The 22356-nt window shown below is 39.9% G+C and overlaps 1 protein-coding gene across 1 annotated transcript in view; it reads right to left on the bottom strand.

Moving 5' to 3' along the window:
* Positions 1-16349: 16349 nt before the first annotated feature.
* Positions 16350-22356, bottom strand: part of TTC29 (tetratricopeptide repeat domain 29) — a 241312-nt gene continuing 235305 nt past the window's right edge. The window contains exon 10 of the mRNA XM_066573669.1: positions 16350-16763. Coding sequence (XP_066429766.1) covers positions 16692-16763 — 72 coding nt within the window. The 3' untranslated portion in view covers positions 16350-16691. The remainder of the gene's footprint in view (positions 16764-22356) is intronic.

Here is a 22356-nt window from a genome sequence, read left to right as displayed (position 1 = left end):
AAATCTGTGTAAATTGTTTTGGGAGAAGGGATTAACTCCCAAAATGGGTTCTAATAAAGACTTTTACCTTTATCATTGACTCTGGTCTGATGTAGATGTAGAGGGTGGTCCTTGAATATCCTTCTATATATTTAGATTTTAGCACAGTATTCACTTCGAAAACAGCTTACCTGTTCGCCATCAAGAGAAGGGTCTCAACTGCTGCTGTGGGACTTCATCCCAATTTACCCAGCCTTCCAAGTATTATTCTTATACATAAACTGAGCTAGGGGAGCATTTGAACTATTGCCCAAAGTTATCAGGAAGCCTCTCCTGGCATACAGTACACACTGTCCTATGTAGTGCTCAACTTTTTTCTTGCTTTGTACTACAATACATAATGATGGTAATTATAAAATTTGGTTTAAGTGATCTGAAGTAGAGGTTTATTTTCCACCCACAAGTCACTTCCGGTATTCTGCCAGCCTGAACCAATAAGTATTAAATAAGATGTTTGTCTTTCTATATAAACAGCGTGTTTGCAGTGCATATTTGCTTGGGAATCAGTGAAATCAATGATCCCTTTGGTAAATTCTTTTTTTCTTCTCTCATTCACCCATGAATACATCAAAAGCCATGTGATAAAACCAATGCAGTAAAACAGCAGCCAGCCGCTCACTTACACCTGACTTTTCTGTTGCTTTTGAAACACATTCAAAGCACTTTGAAACGTCAACACGTTTGCCATAGGGATACTTTTGATGTTCTGTGGATAACAATCATTTGTATCAGAGAGTCCGCAGAAGTGGTTAACTTGACACTGAGGTGGTCGGATGTAAAATGCACTATTTCCTCAATCATTGTGATCTGTCCATGACCTAACCCTGTAAAGCGGCATCAAAACCTGCAGGCTTGATTCTAATGCTAGAAGGCAATATTTTGCTTTTCTTCAAAAATACATTTCCCATGAATGCCACGAAGCTCTATTTCATGCGAGTATTTGACAAATATCAGAAGTGAGCGCAAATCAAAATTTAGAGAAAAGATATTTAATAATTGAATGCCAAGCTGTATATCATCCAATGGTATGTCCCATATTTCTCACATTGGACTTGACCTCACTGGAAGCCAACAGCTAACCAACAGCTGAAGCTTTTCCAATCCTTTCAATCATCTTCAGCATCAATATCTGTATTTGAAAACTTCTTTAGGTGAAGTACAATTCACTTCCATAAAGCGATAAATGGTAACAGGCTCAGCAGCTCACAATGTTATAGCAAAATCCAATTGAATCTTTGTTGAGTTTCAGTTTACTGCATATTTATTTCTGGAATATATCCACATTAGAGCCCTCTCCCCATCAGTTATGTTGTGTTGTGAGGTTAACATATAGAGAAAAAAGGACTGAATAGCAATAATGTACTGACTGAGTCTATCGACCTGGGATCCAAATACTACTTTGCGAATATAATTTCAACACCAACCCAGACTGAGGTGTGGCAGCCTTTCTACTAAAGGATAGGCTGTTCACACCAGGTAAGTCATCTGTCTTTATTTTAATTGTATGCTTTCTTATGGATCCCCATGAAGGAATCTAGTGCATTAGAGTTTCAGGCTTGGTGAACCGAGGTCAAGAGACTGAAAGCCTAATGGAGTGACTTACTGGGGAGACTGCTCAAGTCACTAAAAAAGGACATCGGTGATGGAAGAACCACAAACTAACCACTTTTGAGGATTCAAAGGCCCGGGGGGCTATTACGGAAGACCACATCATTGATACAAATATTCGTAAACATGATATGAAGGACTGTATAAAGGCACTCTGGAGACACACAATAATTTGGCTTTATCAATTTATAATGTAATCAATTTGGCCCTAAGAGGTTTAAGGGTTTCAATAATATCTGCATTTCCAAAAGACTCATCCTTCACAGGCGAGTGGAACCTAATGCCGACAGGAGGTCCCACAACATCAAAAAAAGAGAAAGCAGAGAAGACAACGAAAGAAGGAAGGAAAACGGCTTAACAAAAAGGTCAAATAAAACAATCGGACAAAAAGATACTAGTCAGGAATGAGGATGCAGTGAAATTCGGTATTGTTGACCTATCTAAGTATCTTTAAAATAGAGGGGAAGTGGAAGTTTTAAGCAATGGACTTTCTTTTAGTCCCTCTAGAGGTTTCAATCTGTTCGATCTAAATAGATTCACATGTAAGATGACACTGGCAAAACACTGCGCCCTAAAGAAATTAGAGTGTTCCCCCAACTGCATCACCATTCTTGCTAATGACATCAGCTGCCAAGCCACTGTCCTATTTCTAGAACTGGAGGATGCCATAGAAATATGCTGGCACAACCAATAACCACTGGTCTAAAACACTTAGCCATGTCTACCCAATTGAAAACAGAGGTGCTTTTATTGAAACCTTTTATAATAAGGTTTTAAATTATTTTAAAAATATGTTTAGGCTAAATGCAAGATTCGATCGAAACCTCAACTGTATACAAACCAGTATCTTGTTCAGTATTTAGGGATACACCAAGGGAGAACTAGTACTAGTGAGAACCCTCTTCCCCTCCGTGGAGGGAACACACAGCTACAAATAATAAACTGATTTCTTCCCTCAGCCACCACTAGGGAAAGTGCTTTTAATATAGATTTATACAACTAGCATTTCAATGGTAAGCTGTGTAGCTCAGTATGCATTGAGCTCTTCCTAGTGGTGGTCAGAGACAGCCAGACTTATATAATTTAACTCCTTGACTGTGTGAAGGGAGGTGGGAAATTTGAAGCTCTGTATGAGTAAAACATATTATGATATTAACTAACACAGAATTTTAGATTTTTTTTTAGATTGAATACAATCAGACTATGTTTATACTTCAGTCATTTGCTAACTTTTAACCCATTTGCCAACCTAAAACACCAGCAGTATTAACTGTAAACTTTAAACACCATAGAGCACCCTAGAGCAATGGACACTACCATTCATCACAAGGGCAATTAACTCATAAAATACTATAGTACAGTACTCAATGTAATGTAAATGTTTGTTGTAGTTCATGTATAAAGTGGGTAAAATGTGTATGGAGGGGGGGGGGGCGGGGATTTGGCTATCTCTGATGTGGGAAAATGTATTTAGAAATCCCATTTCAAAATCCTGTGTTTGAGCTTAAAATGAGTTATTGCCTTCCCGATTATAATGAAAGGCAGCTCATATTATTACTCGCTATGAGGTTGTCCCTTAAAAACAGTCTCCTTCCTGTACTTGACTGCTGTAGCACCTGAAATAATGACTTTAATCCACCAAATCATTTAGAATTTAAGAAAAAAATGAGAATTAAGAAGTAAATATATTCAAATTTACATAGACCCTGTCAGTTTAAAAAATATTGCAATAGTACAACAGAAGATAATAAACTGTGTAATATCTCCTTTTACAGAGAGCTCATCCTCAAATAACTATTAAAATCTGATTGTAGAGGTGAAGCGACAAGACAGATTTTCAGCTCACTGACGAATCAGGTCACAGCAGCTGCCCACAGAGGCCAATGGAGAGGTGAGGAAGAGGAGGAGGCAGCAGCTCTAGAAATACAGAGAGAAAGATAATACTGTTGGCTATAGTCAGTGTTTACTATCTTACCCCAGTGCTGAATTCAGAGCACAACTGTTCAATACTGCTGTATAATGTCTAACATGCTGCTGTTTCTGAGAGTGTGATTAATATTGATAGGGAGTAGGGTCTCCTCAAGTAAGTTCAGGGAGAAATAACAAAGAAGAAGCCTGCAGAGGGGAAAACGGAAGATAAATTCAGGACCCAAGTCATATACTAGATATAGTGTTATTCCTCATTTTCACCCACAAGAAAGCAGATTCTGAAAAGTCACCTGATATGACAGCTATGCTTTAAAGACCATTACACAGCTACATATACAATTGATTAGCTAGACCTACATGCCATGAGGTTTAGCTTCAGTAGTAATGCAGAACAGAAATACAAAATTACTGATCATGCATAGTTGCCAAGGAAATTATTGTTGCTAAAGGCAGTGCAACCACTTATTATGCTCATGGGGTACTTGCTTTTTCACATGACTGATATGGGTGGTGGGTAACTCTTTCCTTACATAAATGCAGTAATGACTCAAAAAGCGGGTACCACTGTCTAACAATACATCATGCCTACACAGAAGAAACCGTTCAGTATGACAAGTAAGCACTAATAGGGAACATTTGGGCGGTCAAATAGATTTCCAGCACTGTAACTAATTCTATTTCCTCCCGTGGTGGCGGTTATGTAATTTTTGTTTTTATATCAATCTGTAGATTTATACTGAGAGCATAGAATATCTAGAACTAGTTCAGACACTGTAAGGATAAATGGTAAAGTTTTAAGGCGTATAGCAAGTGTGCAACTTACTAGTACTACGCATATAACAGACATACAGAAGTGGCTAATTAAGCAAAAGGCTGACAACCACTCAGCATAGAGTGAAGTTACATCTGTTTGTCATGTTGACACGAACTGCACATTAAGCATGTCACAAATAGATTGTCAGCTCTATTGTACCGCTAATCGCTTTATGTGAACAAATTACATCAGCCCTAAATTAGAAAAAAAAATCCATTACATTAATAGAGCATCTCTTCAGTTTGCCATGAAGACACTTGCTGGCTCTGCAGCAGAATTCAACACCATCCATATAAATGGAACAGGCAGCCACACACAACCCATCTTCCCAGATGTTCATTAGCAGGAGTTTGAAGTCTTTCCAAAATCAGGAGTTTAACTCTTTCCATTCGACAACTTCTGCCCTTTACATACATACTTCTGCATAGCATTAACATATTTTTTCCACAAAAGCAAATCAGTTGAAGAATGTCATCCCTCCAAATACTAGGTAACAGTAGAGTCTTGAATGATGAAGGAGTCATGTCAAGGCTCAGGACATTTAGCAACAACATTGGTAATTACATGCTTGGCATTACATATCACCTGTGCATTAATAGAATGAAGCATTTGCCTATTTCTAAATATAGCGCCATGGCTTAATGGAGGAACTAATGCCATATGTATGCAATCGACTCTCCTCAGAATGTTAGGAACTGTGCAATATTAGAACACTGTCACAATGAGGGGGTCGGTGGGAAATTTCATAAACAAGCTAACCATCTGTGCACATTTTTAACCTATTCTTTTAGTATCTGACAAAGATCTGTCTGGCAAGGGAGTTGTACAGCACATTAGCAAGGACCTGCTGAAATGCACAGAGGGGATAGGAGTCTGGATAGCAAAGCAATTTATTGACTAGACGTGTAGCTTTATTTACATAGCATACATTCACATATTTTAAGGCTACCGAATGCAATAGATTACGCCCCACTTGATGCTGAAAGCTACAAAGCTTTTTTTTTTTTTTTAAATTACCAGTTTTACGGACGTATAGTAAAAGGTAAAAACCAAAGGTAAAGTATCCAGTATAACGCAAAGAAAATATTGTTTCCACTCATTTACACAACTTCGTGGTTCCTTCCATTATCATTTTTTAAAAAAGTTTTCAGCTAAGGGCTTAGTCACACGGGCACACCGGCGCCTGTGTTCCTGCACTAAAAGATGGCGGCACTGCAGATGCGAACGAATCTCTGCAGCGCTGGAAGCAGGGGCGTAACTATAGGGGATGCAGGGGATGCGGTTGCACCCGGGCCCAGGAGCCTTGGGGGGCCCATAAGGCCTCTCTTCCCCATATAGGGAGCCCAGTACTATGAATAAAGCATTATAGTTGGGGGCCCCGTTCCAGGTTTTGCACTGGGGCCCAGAAGCTTCAAGTTACACCTTTGGCTGGAAGAAACAACATGACCGGCTCCATTGCCGGTCATGTGTTCTTTCCTCCGATGCTGCAGAGAAACATCCGTCCTCAAGTGCGGCCGTCTTCTTCATGCAGTAACACGGGCACCGATACGCCCATGTGACTAAGCCCTAATGCTGGAATTCAATTTTGTTTTGGGTTAAAAAAAAAATGGAACAAGCCTTTACTGGGCTTTTAGCCTTCCCGATCAAGGCTAGTGGTACTATGTGCTGTTGAGTATTGGAATGATTCCACATTGTTTATTTTTATATCCTTATCTCATTATTTACAATCGGGAACCCTCAGTAAATATGACCATTGCAAGAATGGATTAAAGCCTAGCCATATGTGATAACATCAATCAATGACAATAGCAATCCATACATATGAAAGCTGGTTCCCATTCCCTCGTGTATCCGTACCTCCTGATTTGTTATACATATATTGATTGTATTTTCCTGGTGCCAGTTCTTGCTATTTCATATTTGGAGTAAAATGACAAGCGTAGAAGGTGCCGTCCTTTGTTTCTTATCGGGAACAGAAAGTGAATGTGTGGAGGAAGTGATGGTTCAGATTTAGCATGTTAGAAAATGATCCATATGGCACGTTGCCATCTGTACTCCATTTTGTATGCTTCTCACTCTGTAATTACATTTGTCAGAAAAAAAATTAAAATGCACATGAAAAAATTAACTACGCTAAAAGGTTAGTCATTTATGTCTCATTTATTAAATCATTTACCTGCTGATCGGTAGCGCTGACTGAAGACAATACTTTACAAAGCTCGGGATTCTAAGCCACATTTACAATTAGAAAAGCACAATGAGCAAAAAAAAATTACCCACCTTCCGTGACCTTCTGCATAAATCGTCAATATTAAACACTTCATTAACATGCTAGAACTTTCACTGTGTCACAAAAACAATGGAAAGTAACCTGTGTTAACTCAATAATCATAGTTTTATAATACTTTGGCTCCAGGAATATTATTTTTCTAACAGAATTTTTTGAAAAATGGGTATTAGGTATTTTGATAACAAAGTAAATGGGAATCTCTCTCACATCACTTGTTGTAGAGTTGATGCTAAAGGTATATGGACACCCCTTCTAATCGGTACCTTTGGTAATTTCAACCACAGATGACAGTTACATAAAGTCAAGAACTACAGCCATCTAATTTTCATCTACAAACATTAGCAGAAGAGATGGTACTAAGGAGGTCCAAAGGGCTTATAACATGGTACTAGCATATGGTACAAATTTCACTTTTAAACTATTTTCGGTACAAAGGACAGGACTGGATCCCATCCTGGCGGATCACTCAAGACTTTTTGGAAGGGATCTAATCTCATACTGTACTTGGCAAATATACTTCTGCTTTGATCCACAATATGTCCATGTGCATGAGCCGTAACTGCAAGTGAAGCTATTGTGAAGAGGACATTTCACTTGTGAGTAGGTCCACACAGATGCAGGCAACATGTTTCCACTTATATTACGGAGAGCAACTTTGGAACATAAACTGCTGCTCTAAAACTATGAAGACTAACAAAAAGGGAACATTAAATTGGAATGTCAGTTAAAGGGAATGTGACCTATTCTTTAAGTCAAGTTTAATGAAAAAAGTTTGCTACCATATTAGCCAGTAGAGGAAAATGTGATTGTTCCCAGCAAGAGAAACAAATAATCTTGTAGATATATTATACTTTTTAATGGCTAACAAAAATACATGATGTTAATGCGAGCTTTCAAACTTACTCAGAGTTCTGCTTCAGGCTTGAATGAAATAGATCTGAAGAGGCATGTATATTTATACACATACACTTATGACAAAGCACAGACATGGGTGTGATTAATCTGCACTTAAAAGAATACTAAAACAGAAATACAAACATCTTTAAATAGTCACTGATAAAGATGTTCAGGTTTTATGGCCCCCCATTTAAGTCAAGTTTGTATGATAACGAATATTTTGAGGGCTCAAGGGCTCCTGTATCCCTGAAGATGCCAGATTTCTGGTGAAACATGTTGGGTGAGCTGGTCTTTCAGCACAGAGACTCATGTACTTTATCCTGCTAAAGCTCATCTTAGCGTCAGTTGATCTGGCAGCATTTATCGCACACGCTGGCAGTTCATGCAGAGATCTAATCACTTGCTAAATCCTTAGTATATGGCAGTGTATTGCTGCATGGTAGCACGCACCAGCTGCAGCAAGTATTAGTAGTGACCCTGATATTTGGGTATAATCAGCAAGGCAGGATTGTTGTTTCTCTTAGACCCGTTTTATCTATTGTATTACATTCATTCACACTACATTAAGACTCAGATTTTTTAAATTGATTGCTACTAGAGATGAGCGAACGCGCTCGTTTAGGGCAATTACTCGAACGAGCAACGCTTTTTTCGAGTAACTGTCTACTCGGGCAAAAAGATTAGGGGGGTGGCGGGGTGGAGCGGGGGTTAGCAGGGGGAGCTCTCTCCCCCCCGCGGGCGCCTCCCGAATCTTTTCGCCTTAGTAGGCAGTTACTTGAAAAAAGCGATAGTCATTCGAGTAATTGCTCTAAACGAGCACGTTCGCTCATCTCTAATTGCTACTATAATATATTTTATTACATATCAATTAAAGTTACTTTTTAAGGGGACGCAGCTGTGGGCTTCAGCTTATAGTAAAGGCTGTGGTGGGATATGTTTGTATGAAAAACATTTTTATTTAATTTTTGGAAATTTTTTAAAATTTTGTATATTAAAGATATCATAATAGCTTGTAATTTTCATAGTGGCCACTAAGCTTAATGACAGACTTACCCTTCTTGTTTTGTAGAGCAGCTTCATGTGACATAGACACAATGGACAAGAATGGGACTTGTTGACTTCTAAGAGAGAGTGTTGTGGATATGCTCTATGTCCTGTGCAGCGGTCATTGTACAGGAAGGGGGAATAAGGGATCTGTGACCATCACCTATTGTGAATGGTGGATCTTTTGTTATCTATATATCCTGCTTGTGACTACAGAGACATTTTCTCTACTGAACAGCAGGTATCAGGCTATTATGAGGCTAAGTGATCAATGTGAAAACGCTCAGATATCAGAATATTTTTAATATACATAGCGATATGGAAAATTAAAAACAAAATCACCAAACATTAAAAAAAAAATCTTCAACATAAAAATGTGATTTAAACAATAGATAATTTTGTGATGACACATTTTCTTTAAGAGTAAATAACTATATTAGAGCTACTACTCAATAAGTGATACATATCTACTATTTATTCACTGATTGGCTAATTTTTAAGCTCTACTCAATTTAGGGCCTCGGGTGGGACAGAAATGCAGTTCTAAGCTCTCACTCACGACCTGAAGGTTGTGGGTTCAATCCCTGCCTGGTTCAGGTGCCGCCTCAAGGTTGATTCAGCCTTCCATCTTTCCAAGGTCGGTAAAATGAGCTTGCTACTTGGGAATAAAAGATGACTGGGGAAGGCAATGGCAAACCACCCAGCTAATACAGTCTGCCAAGTAAATGTCATGATGTGACATCACCCTAGGAGTCAGTCATGTCTCGGTGCTTGCACCAGGGGACCTTTACCTACCATTTTGGGTACATCTATGATCATTAATAGTAGCTTAGATGCATGATAGTCTACAGTGCAAAGCAAGTCTGATATGATCTGAAACATCTCCTGTATCATTATTGGCTCCGCAGCTGCTCTATCCCTCCCTCATACTTTATACTGCAGCTCTAATGCTGTCCCAAATGTATAAGTACAAGCTCAACAGGAAATCAGTGCATGTTAATTACATAGCTTTTAAATGGCCTTTCTTTAGGTTGGCTGAGAAATGTCATCCATTGACACTGCAGGATTGACCTTTTACAATGCAGAAGCCTGGGATATTTGAATGAACAGCCTAATAGTTGTCATTTGCTACTCAGATTAGTAAAATAATGATAATTTAAGGGATGAAAAAGAAGGATATATATTGTATTACATACAACTTGAAAAAAAATATTGGGCAATATACAAAATCACAAAGAATTAAAGGGGTTGTCTCGCGAAAGCAAGTGGGGTTAAGTACTTCTGTATGGCCATATTAATGCACTTTGTAATATACATCGTGCATTAAATATGAGCCATACAGAAGTTATTCGCTTACCTGCTCCGTTGCTGGCGTCCCCATCTCCATGGCTCCGTCTAATTTCGGTGTCTTCTAGCTTTTTTAGACGCGCTTGCGCAGATGGGTCTTTTCCCTTCGGCTCCGTTTGGCAGCAGCGGCGTTTTGGCTCCGCCCCCTGTACGCGTCATTGCGTAGCTCCGCCCCGGTCACATGTGCCGATTCCAGCCTCCTGATTGGCTGGAATCGGCACATGTGACGGGGGCGGAGCTACGCGATGACGCTACAAGGGGGCGGAGCCAAAACATCGCTGCTGCCGAGCCGAAGGGAGAAGACCCATCTGCGCAAGCGCGTCTAAAAAAGCAAGAAGACACCGAAATTAGACGGAGCCATGGAGACGGGGACGCCAGCAACGGAACAGGTAAGTGAATAACTTCTGTATGGCTCATATTTAATGCACGATGTATATTACAAAGTGCATTAATATGGCCATACAGAAGTACTTAACCCCACTTGCTTTCGCGAGACAACCCCTTTAACTCCCACTGTAAGGCCTCGGTCAGACCGGCATTTTTTCGCGCGATTTCCGCATGCGATCTGCACATATTTAGAACCATTGCTTCGCAATGGGATCGGTCACATGGCCGCTTTTTATGCGGATGTCCGATAAATTATAGGACACGAGGAATCGCAGATCGCGCCTATCTGTGATCTGCGATTCCTTGTGTTCTATATATGCGCTCAATGGGGCCGGCGGCAGCAGCGCCGACCCCATTGAGAACATATACTACAAAGATCATTCTCCTCTGCCACAGCTGTAATAGCTGTGGCAGAGATGATGTTCGCCCATTGAATTCAATGGAGCCGGCAATACAGCCGGCTCCATTGAAAGCAATGGGCTGCCGGTGAGCGCGGGATGAATTTTCGGGAGGGGCTTAAAAATATAAGCCCTTCCCTGAAAACCATCCTAAAATGTGTAAAAAAATAATAAAATAAAATAAAAAATTATATATATACATACTCACCTTGTCCCTGCAGCCGGAGCTCAGCCGCGGCCGGCCGGCAGTTCTCCTGAACTGCTATGTGTAGTATTCAGCAGCCGGGGATTTAAAATCCCCGCCTGCTGAATGGGCTGCCTCTGATTGGTCACAGCCCTCACCAATCAGAGGCAGCTCTCACTCACCCATTCATGAATGGGTGAGTGAGTGCTGCCTCTGATTGGCTCAGCGCAAGGACCAATCAGGGGCAGCTCTCAGCTATTGAATGACAGCTGAGAGCTGCCCCTGATTGGTCCCTTCGCTGAGCCAATTTAGCCCATTCAGCAGGCGGGGATTTTAAATCCCCGGCTGCTGAATACTACACAGAGCAGTTCAGGAGAACTGCCGACCGGCCGTGGCTGAACTCCGGCTGCAGGAACAAGGTGAGTATATATATATTTTTTATTTTTACACATTTTAGGATGATTTGCAGGGAAGGGCTTATATTTTTAAGCCCTTCCCGAAAATTCATCCCGTGCTCGCCAGCAGCCCATTGCTTTCAATGGAGCCGGCTGTATTGCCGGCTCCATTGAATTCAATGGGCGAACATCATTCTTCTCTGCCACAGCTGTTACAGCTGTGGCAGAGGAGAATGATCTTTGTAGTATATGCTCTCAATGGGGTTGGCGCTGCTGCCGCCGGCCCCATTGAGCGCATATATAAAACACAAGGAATCGCAGATCGCAGATAGGCATGATCTGCGATTCCTCGTGTCTGCCCGTTTCGCCGAAAATGCTGCTAGCTTCAGATTTTTCGGCGATTTTACGGCCCTGGTCACGCGATTTGCGGATGCGCATCCGTCATGCGATCCGCAAATCGCGGCAAAAAACGGTCGTGTGACCGAGGCCTAAAAGGTAGAAATAAAAAAAATCATTGAAAAACATTTGCTCATAAACTAGAGTGTATTTTATCAACCCAAATGCTCAGTTCAACTTCAAATATAATAGCAATGACGTGGGAAAAGCAGGAGTTTTTAAAAATAAATCTGTACTGCGCATGTCCGACGGCTCTTCGTGCGGACCATGCGCAATACAGAGAAGAGAAAGCAGGTACATGCGGATGCCGCTGCTGCCAGGGCCGGATTCCGCATGCAAAATCCGATCTGCCCATATGCATGCAGCCTAATTATTACTTTTTAAGACTCTGTTCACACTATTGTCATGGCATCCATTTATAGCAGAAGCCATTGCGATGTGCTGGATCTGCTGTACAAAGGATCCAAAAGGTGATCAATGGACTCTATTGTCTTACAATTAGGTTCTTTTGATGTTTTGTCAAGATTTTCTCCATTTTAACAGCTAGAATATTGGTGCATGTTGTCTTAAGACCCATTCAGACACAACGATTATCGCTCAAAAGACATCTTTTCGATAACCGATGTGTCAAAACGTGTGGCCATCGTGCAGTTTTCGAGCACTGTTCGTTCATCGCTCATTTCTAGCAAGCTAGAAATGAGCAATGAGCCTTATCAGCGCCGCATGCTGATATCTGAGTAGGCAGTGCTGATAGTATTCTTTCAGCTGGTATCCCACTGGCAGTTCTCAGCAGGACACCAGCTGAAAACACAGAGAACAAAGCAGCTGTTTGCATATGCAAAACACCTGCATTGTTCTCGGAGATATTGCAGTGGTATCCTGCTCCATTTGCATTAACTCTTTATTAGCTAATTAGCTACTTAGAGTTATGCAAAGATGATCACTCAAAACTGTCAAACTGTCATTTGAGCAAATTTTGAGCAATCATCGTTCCATGTAAATGGGCCTTAATTCTTGCTGTAAAAAGTGGTAATGTGAACAGAACCTAAAAAAAAATATAAATGAGGGAATATTCTGAAGGTGTTTTTAATGAAAGGACTCAGGCTTTTGTTATAGGAATTTCTATTGGTGTTCTGTATAGCATAACTATTTGTAGAGAATAATAGCAATTTTATTTAATATTTGGCAATATGTTTTGTTTCTGTAGAGATTCTACTTCAAAAAGCTACATGACTGAAACAAAATCCTTTCCCCCTCCACTCCAAAAACATACAGATAGGTTATGAGCCCCGATGGGGACAGAAAACAATATCAAGTGATATAAATGCTGCGTAATATGCATGTGCTATAAAAATAAAGGTGATTATTATTACTTTTTCCCTTCACACTATAATATACTTAGAACGAATGAAATGAATTGTGCAGGCAGGTTAGAAGATGAATAAATACATTTATCTAAATATTTAATATTGGCAGAAGTCTCACATTTCATTTGCACCAGTTTTCATATGTAAGACCCTGTTTTCCTGAGTAGTATTTTGTCCATAAAATTCTGTAAGTTTTGAATATTTCTGTCTGATACTTAATTTTTTATATACAACATCCACCTAAAATGTATACTTAAAGTGAATATCTATCCAAAAGCACATAAATTAATAAACTTACAAGTCTGCACTGAAAATGTAAGTCCTAAATAAAAACAACTTAGTCTCAAGATGCTCAGTTGTTTTTAATGAATTGCAGACAAATATTGACAAGATTCAGTAAAAGCATTTTAGAAATGGCAGCCACACAACTACATGATGTTAAAACAAATCAGAGTGATCTAAAAGTCACAGAAAAAAGCCATACTTAGTAATACAAAGATCCAAGTCCAGGAGCAAATACCAGTTCCCAGCATCACGCAGAAGAAGCAAAATGCTCTACGGGGGATATTTGCATAGATGCAAAATACTGATGAATAACCACTAACACATCCACCATTCATTGGTGATTTGTGTGGAGTAGCTGTCTAGTATTATACCTGTATATAGATAAGGCTTGTATAAGTTGCCAGTCGCACAGAAACGTGTAGTGCACCATGCAGGCCCATTAGTCACGCTCATACTATTAGATCAGGGTGGCTGTCCTGCACCTTCTAATTGTATCACACAAAGCACGGATACCCTGGGCTTCCCCAGCACCTCAGGGCCAGACTGTTTCTGCAAAAGTAATAATGGGGTAAACATGGGGTATTCGTTGATATTTTGGCCAAAATACACAAGCTTACTAGCAGCGTTAAGGGTCCTCATGTCTTCCGAGTCTCTACATAAACATCACAGACAAATCAAAAATCAGTCAAATCTTGACAAAATTTATACCAGTAAATACTGTCTTTTTCTGTGATTCTCAGATAGATGTGATCCTTTTTTCAGTGATGGTTTGTAAAATCTGGGTGACTCATTGGCTACAAATCTAGAGTACAAGAGCCTGTGTAGCTCAGCAAGCAGTAGATTAACATGGATTAGATACTTTACTGTATCCTTATTGTGCTATTCACATAATTCCCATTTTTCCATTTCATTATCCTCTCTGTTCTCTTGTTTCTGTTCTCTGAGTTTGCGGCAAGTGCGTGAGTCGTAGAGAGATAATGATCAGGCTGCATGTGGTCTGCTGCTTCTTTCATGGACAACTGCTAGTTTTGCATTTCTGAATTTCTCTACAGCACATATTTTCTGATAATTTACAGAGTGGTCATGAAGTTCATTAAATAGACTTAAACCGGTTTCACACGGCAGAGAATCTCGCACGAGTTTGGTGCATTTCAAGACGCACAAAACTCGTGAGAATATGAACTCCAATACTTTTAAATAGAGTCATATAAATGAGCAATGCAGTGGAAAAATTGCTGAATGTCCCATCTTTTCATGCTCCTTGGAATGCATCACCCATTGTTCTCAATGGGACAGTAAAACACATTGCACACAATGCGATGTTTCCCATTGAAAACAATGAATATTTGCTATTGAAAACAATGGGAAACACTTGCCGATCCTCTAATGCGCCTGAAAGCCGTGCTGGAGAATCACTACTTTATATAAGTGATCGGAGGCATTTTTGACTGAAAAATACCTTGTATTGGTGTAAAAATGCCCATTGGTGACTGCGATATTGAGTCAAGTTTCTCGGCCCGATATCATGCTTTCCCTTGTGTTTGTAGCCTTACTTTGATTTTGGAAAGACCGATTCTGAAAGGTGTTATAAAAGTCAAAAAACACTAGGTGACATTCACAGTTTTCTATGTTGTTTTTTGAGCCACGTCATGATTGCATGGCCATTGTGAATGCTTTTTTAGGAGTCTCTTTTGCCTGCTGGAAAATCGCTGATGCATGAGCTGCACGACTGGAAAACAGTGATCACAGATAGCATCCTTCAATGCCAAGAATCGCTCAGTGCAAAGTCAGGTGAGTAGGGAGCATGAAAAGTCACTTTAAAGTTGCTAGCATGAAAAAAACCCTGAAAGGGCCGCCCAATGAGCAGGCACCCACCTGTAGGAAACGTTGCGCATCTTCAGGTTTTCACGTAGGATGGTATGCACAGATTCTACAGAAATGCTGACTTTCCAAGCAATCTCTTCCACAGTCAATTGGCGATTCTCCATAACCACATGTTCCTCTTGTGCAATCATGTTGTTGGACTGGCTGGTGCATGGCCTAGGTTCCTTTGGTTCATTCTCTTATGATGTTTAGCCTTCTTTGAACTGTTGCACTCACAAACGCACATTTTTTCACATCCATGTCCTCATGTCTCACGCAACTGACGATGAAAGTTGATGGGTGTCATTCCGCGCAAGAAAATGGACGATTACATGCTGTTCTTGGAACATGAACATTGCCATTTTAGGTAATGAAAACGCTTTTAACTCCAGCCACTGTGACATGGGTAATGTGCACTAGACGATGCTGCCTTCTTTCTTACTCAATCTCAAAAAATTCTTCTATAATGTGTCCCATGTTTCTATCTGCTACTACTCCCGAAAAAAAAATTAGGAGACCTTAGAATTTAAATACATCTTGTATTAAAAGATTGCCTTTACTACACAATGCACTGCTTCTCCTGTGCAAGCGCTGAGCAGGGAAATTGGCGCCTGTGCAATAGAAACTAAAATGTGATTGTTCCCAGCAAGAGAAACAATGTAATCTTGTAGATATGATACCTTTTAATGGCTAACAAAACTAATGGCTAATAGAAACTAAATGACACCAATTGTAAGACACATGTATTGAACATGCCTCAAACAGGGGATTTTGGACATATGCAGTAGAAACCAGAAGACAGGAGGGCGTATATAGGCATGGAAGTGTGACTATCCAGAGCATAATGTGGCATGGGCAAAAAGCAACACATGACCAGTGTAGACAAAGTGTGGAGATGCTTAAAAAGTGGACTTGACCGTGACATCAGAATAAAAAAAATAAAGGGTCTGGCTAAGACTCGGTGCACATTGTCTCTGTGCACTATGATTAATATATTTGAAGGATAAAGCTCCTGGCATATAGGTTTACTAGAGATGAGCGAGCAGGCTCGTTTAAGGTTGATGCTCGAGTAAGCATTGGTCTTCTTGAGTAACTGATTACTCGTCCGAGCAAATGCGCGGGAGCGGCTGGGGTGAGAGAGAGAGAGATCTCTCTCACTCTCCCCCCTGCATTTGCTCAGACAAGTAAGCAGTTACTCGAGAAGACCGATGCTTGCACGAGCATAAGCCGTAAACGAGCCTGCTCGCTCATCTCTAATGTTTACATTTAATAGCAAGCAAAAGGTTTCTATTGTAAACTGACTTTGACTAAATAGTATAATTTATAAGCTATACAGCTTACAAGACCATTAATTACATAAGAATACACTGGTAAAATAATAAGATCAACTGTGTTTATGAAGGGGTTACAAATTCTTCCTCAGAAACCATTCGCTCACTCAGAATTTTTTAAGGCAGTTTCAAGTTTTTCTCCATTTCCGCAAACTTTTGATGAATCAGCTTCGATAGGAGCCAAGCTGACTGCAAAGACACAAGATAAATTATTGTTATTAGGGTTAGATATTTTAAGCACGGCTGTCAAAGCTTTCTATTTCTCCTAAAATTGTTCTAGCAGATCATGAAAATTTTCAGCTGGATATCAAGGTGTGAATATAACTGCAAACATTGTACCACCCACTGTAGAATATATAGTTATTAGGAAACGGCCAGCCTATCTTGGGCCATATGAAATATTATGGATACAATCTGCACTGAAGTCCATGAACTGGTTAGAGGTTGGTGCTGATCTCTATTGTACGGGTAAGAGGCTGAAATGCATAATTGCTATGGTTGTCAGAAATGACAAGCAGGACTTAGGCCTGGCAAAGAGGGTATACAATAACAGATCTGTCATAGGGATTACCAAGGTCGGTTACTGCTGCGGTGGAAAAGAAAAGTGGGGCTAAAATACACTTTTTTGAAGTGCAAAAAAATACCATGAAGATCTAATGGGGCAGTAAATGCTGGTGTTAATATATTTCCATAACTGCTAAACTTTCTTATATCTTAAAACAACACAGCTGAAAGTTTATGTGGGCCCTTTGGTGACAATCACAGAGGTTACCTTTCTATTCCATCCACTTGTTAATTAATATAGATGCAAGCCATTGGTTTGCCCTAAGCTCAGCTTGCCTGTCCATGCGGACGATGGCTCTGCCCTTAAACAAGTTGATTTTCAGCGTTTTCTGCTATAAACATATTTTGCTGTGTATAAATGCGCCCCGGCCATGCAGCGGCATGCTCTTTTGGTTCAGAGTATAAAAAGGGGAAATGGAAAACATTAGTGTAGTCTACAGAGGATTCTGTTATAAGGCTTTATCTTGCTGAATTATATGTTGCTGAGTAAAGCTGGAGCTATTACTTTTAAATATCATCACAAGCACTGATTACATTATGTTACATATATAAGCAAATCCTGCAGGCTACTATTCCATTAGCTATATAAGCTAGGCACCGTCAGAATTTGAACTTATCTCCGTTAACCTAGCCAAAACAACTGAAATATACAATACAATGGTGCTAAAAATGTATTAAATATATGTTTACATCAATTTAAATCGAGGTAATGAGCTAGCTATGCTGGAGCCCAAGGCAAAGTATCTTTTTCAGTGAGTCAGCCATACTTAGTATTCAAAAATTATAATTTACTTTACATCTTTGAACAGCTTAAAGTATAATTTCACTTTATATGGAACTGGCCATATATGGATCTATAGAAGTCCCTTGCCTATAGCACAGGATATCTGCTTGATCACTCTTGCTAGTACTTGATAATATAATCATTTAAAGCTGTTGTCTTATGAAAGCACCCCTTTATGTCTTAATCAGACCTGTTAAAGTCAGCCATTCGTTTTAACATATAGCATGTAGTACTACATGACCCCTGGAATGGTTCCTACAGGAAAATGTATGGCGATATGTGGCTACTCCTGGTGATAACAGCTGGTCCACATGGGTTAGAAAAGCTGGACTTACGGGATCAGTTGCTCCAGCTTCTATTTAAAAAGGAGTTGTCTACATGAGACTCAAAGAACATGGCTGGAGATCTAGTATAACATTATTCTGGCTTATCTCTCTTAAGTTTCTATACAGGACTTGATAAGTGCCAGGAGAAAATGAGTGTTAGAAATTTAGCGTTAAAAAACCACAAGCTGATTCAAAAAAAATGGTGCAAAAGTAAAGCCAATTTATTGATATGTGAATTGACTACAACCAGAATGACATGAAAAGATAGAAGAACTCTTTTTGTGTTTAATATACCTTACAGATGTTTGATGTGAGCGCTGTTGGTGACACTGCAGATGTCAAGTCTGTAGTCCAGTTCTAACCAGATGCATTTACATATTCTGTTATCTATTCCCTCGCATCGGAGATGCATTGTCTTAAGTCATCTAGTGTCGCCAATGGCGCCCTGACAAGTACAGTACAATCACCATGTCAAAGATTTACTGAAAAGGCTTCTTTCAACAACTCTACTTTTTAAAAAAACTTTTTTTGTCCAGAATCATAGTAAGTTTGTTTTATGTTTTTCATGATATTTGGTTTTTGATCTCCACCCAAGTACTCAACTTGCAGCATTCGTGCATTTTTCTATAAGGCTATGTGCACATTACACAATGCAAACACGTTAAAGGGGTTGTCCCGCGAAAGCAAGTGGGGTTAAGCACTTCTGTATGGCCATATTAATGCACTTTGTAATATACATCGTGCATTAAATATGAGCCATACAGAAGTTATTCACTTACCCCCTCCGGTGCTGGCGTCCCCGTCTCCATGGAGCAGTCTAATTTCGGTGTCTTCTTGCTTCTTTAGGCGCGCTTGTGCAGTCCAGTCTTCTGCTGTGTGCTCGTGCCGGAGAGCTGGTCTGCGCGTCGTCTTCGTAGCTCCGCCCCGTCACGTGGTGTCGATCAGCCAATTAGGTGGCTGTATCGGCAGTGGAACGCAAGGAAGGAGAAGACATGGTGCACCATGGGAGAAGACCCGCAGTGCACCATGGGAGAAAACCGCGGTGCATCATTGGGAAAGGACCGGCAGCCATCTTTAAAAGAAGAAAAGAAGATGCTGCATGAACAGGGATGCAGGTAAGTGATTTTTTTTTTTAAATAACTAACGGAATTGATTTTAACAGGGCAGAATGCGGGGGTAAGTTAAAAAAAAAATTTGGATTTCGCCGCGGGACAACCCCTTTAATCTCTGAGTGACAGCTGTAGTGGTCTCCCATTCAGACTGTACAGCCATCACTCAGCAGAGCACAAGCATGGGTTGTGGAGCATGTCACTGGAGAGCTGAAGGATCATCCTCTGGGTACTTGTGGGAGTGGCACAAGCTGGATTAAAAGTTATTTTTCACAGTGTTGCTAATAAATCTTCAAGAGTATTTAAAATCATTGTCCATGGCTCCTTCCTATCACTTTCAGCTGTTTTGCAGGGTCAGAATAGTTGACAGATTCTCTTTAAAACTCCTCCTGCTTTGGCACACCTGGCCTCTTAGTGCATTACACAATCGGCCATTCTTTTGAAAGTCCAGCATGTAATGCACATTGCCCTTGTATAAAAGACAGGCTGACAGACGCAAACAGATCTATCCACCAGTACCTTAGTTCAAATTTTCTTAAGGACTGCAAACCCAATTCAATATAATACCACCACATGCTAGCAAACCCCTTAAATTCTGCCGTCCACAGCACAACCGCTGGGAGACCACAATAAACACATATAGGATAGAGTTCTCATGGCAGACCTTTGTGGAATCGTGTTGTTTTATAAAGCAGGTTATCTTGTAATACACATAGCTGAACATATCCAACCAAAAGCAATGGTAAGGAAGGACACATCTGTTAGGTCTATGTAACGTACCTGGTGATAGGATAAATAGACAATAGCAAATCTAGCTGAAAAGTTACAGAAGCATTTTTTATAAGTCACTGCTAATCATAGCTAACACCTAAAATTCCTTCATTTATTTCTACACAAATCTACGAACTAGGAAAAAGTTTCTCAAAGGCAGTAATGGCTGCATCATGACCTGCATGTTCATCACCCAAGCTGAAAAATCCAACTTTTAAATTCAATGTACTTGACAGCTGTTGGTGATCTAATATTCAAAGACAGAGCATTTTCCTCCACATCTGTCTGAGAGAGAGAGTTGCTCATCACAAAACATGACCTGAGCTTGTCTACTGCTGATGAGCCGTTACATTATTTTGTGAATCATATGGTGGTGGAACATCTTTAGAAATCTAAATTATTTCAACTGTACTGGTGCCTGTCACATAAGGTAACTCTAACTTGTATCATTTGAGGGTCAACTCTTGCAGTAAAAGGTTAAATGTAACTTTTTTGGGAAGCCAAGCGCATCACAAATCGCCCCTGATTTTATCCCCAACTAGAAAGTCCTGATATTTGATTATTTATTTAATATATCAGTGCCTGGTATTTGATGACATCTCTATGCCTCTATTGGTAAACAAATATAACAGTATGATGGCCTCTCCTAGGACTCCTTATACAGAAAAATGGTTCATACAGAAGATAAATGAGTATGCCATTTCCCCCACACATAACTGGCAGATATTGCACCTTAACATAAAAATCATCATTTATTAGATGATAGAGAAGACATTAAAATTTGTTAATTATGTTTCTTTTGCATACCAAGATATTTTCCTATTTAGTTTTGGCAACTATTTTGGTGAAAATGATAACAGGAAATGCAGCCATATTGGTTTTCACTTTTGCATTAGTTTATTAGAAGCCAAGTACAAACATGAGTTTCAGAGAAAATAATTTAAAGGTGACAATTAGAGATGAGCGAGCATACTTGATAAGGCAAACTACTCGAGCGAGTAGTGCCTTATTCGAGTACTTGCCCGCTTGTCTCTAAAGATTCGGCTGCTGGCGCGGGTGACAGGTGAGTTGCGGCGGTGAGCAGGGGGGACCGGGGGGGGAGAGAGGGAGAGAGAGATCTCCCCTCCGTTCATCCCTGCTCTCCTTCGCTGCTCCCCGCCGGAACCCGAATCCTTAGAGACGAGCGGGCAGGTACTCGAATAAGGCACTTATCCTGTATGCTCGCTCATCTCTAGTAACAATCAATATAGCTGTACTTCCTGTTATTACATTTGCAAAATGACCAACCCATTAAAAAATGTCAATATAGCTGTAATTAAATGAAACTTTGGTTACTGCTGTAATTTCTAATTTAGTAATGTAGTCATCTTTATCTTTAGATAGAAATCAAATGACCCACGAAGGATGATAAACTTGGTGCATCTTTAGACACATTTATCTTACATTATATCACCAATTAGTTGGCTTAACTCGTGGCAATTTTTGTGTCAAATGCTGGTGCAATTTTTAGCCTGTGACGGCGTTTTTAGGGAATGCCCCTTTCCATGACAGCACACTTCCTTCTCCACGAAACCATACCCCTTTTTTGCCATGGTAAAGAAAAGTGATTTAAAACATCATAAATATGGTGCACAACATGTAAGCCAGTTTTCTGTCTTAAATTGCCCCAGGCAGCTGGCACATTTTCAATAGTAAATCTGACCCATTGAGACAGTACTAGTGGGAGGAACTAGTACTCTCTATATTGACTTAATAAAAAGAGGTGTGCTTCCTATGACAAATTGTATAAACCTCCATGATGTAGTCTTAAAAGAGAAATACACCTTAAAAATGTAATTTGATATGTCACATATATAGAGCTTCGACCCACAAAAATTAATAAATTGTTGCAGTTGTGTTTGAAATGAGAATTTCCAGTTGCAGGAATCTCCACCCACCTCTGTAGAAGTTCAAGGGTGCAGAGTTCGAAAGCCCCACCAATGCATCTTCTGACATGTCACTGTGACAAGTCAAAAAGGTAATGTGGATTAACCCTTTAAGAAATTTAAAAAAAAAACTACAAAGAGCACAAATACCTTTGGTCTACACTTTACATATAAATAATTTGGAGAGCTTTAGTTTTATACGAATACACATGTAAGATTCTATTCCCAAGCTATTTTTAAATAGCAAGCAACAACCTGATGTCATTGATTTTTGTATCAGAGGATATATTAGACTCATGTGTT

This window comes from Eleutherodactylus coqui, chromosome 7 (assembly GCF_035609145.1).
Source record: "Eleutherodactylus coqui strain aEleCoq1 chromosome 7, aEleCoq1.hap1, whole genome shotgun sequence".
NCBI classification, from domain to species: domain Eukaryota; kingdom Metazoa; phylum Chordata; class Amphibia; order Anura; family Eleutherodactylidae; genus Eleutherodactylus; species Eleutherodactylus coqui.
The sequence above is the reverse complement of the archived record's forward strand: the minus strand, read 5'-3'. Positions and strand labels throughout refer to the sequence as shown.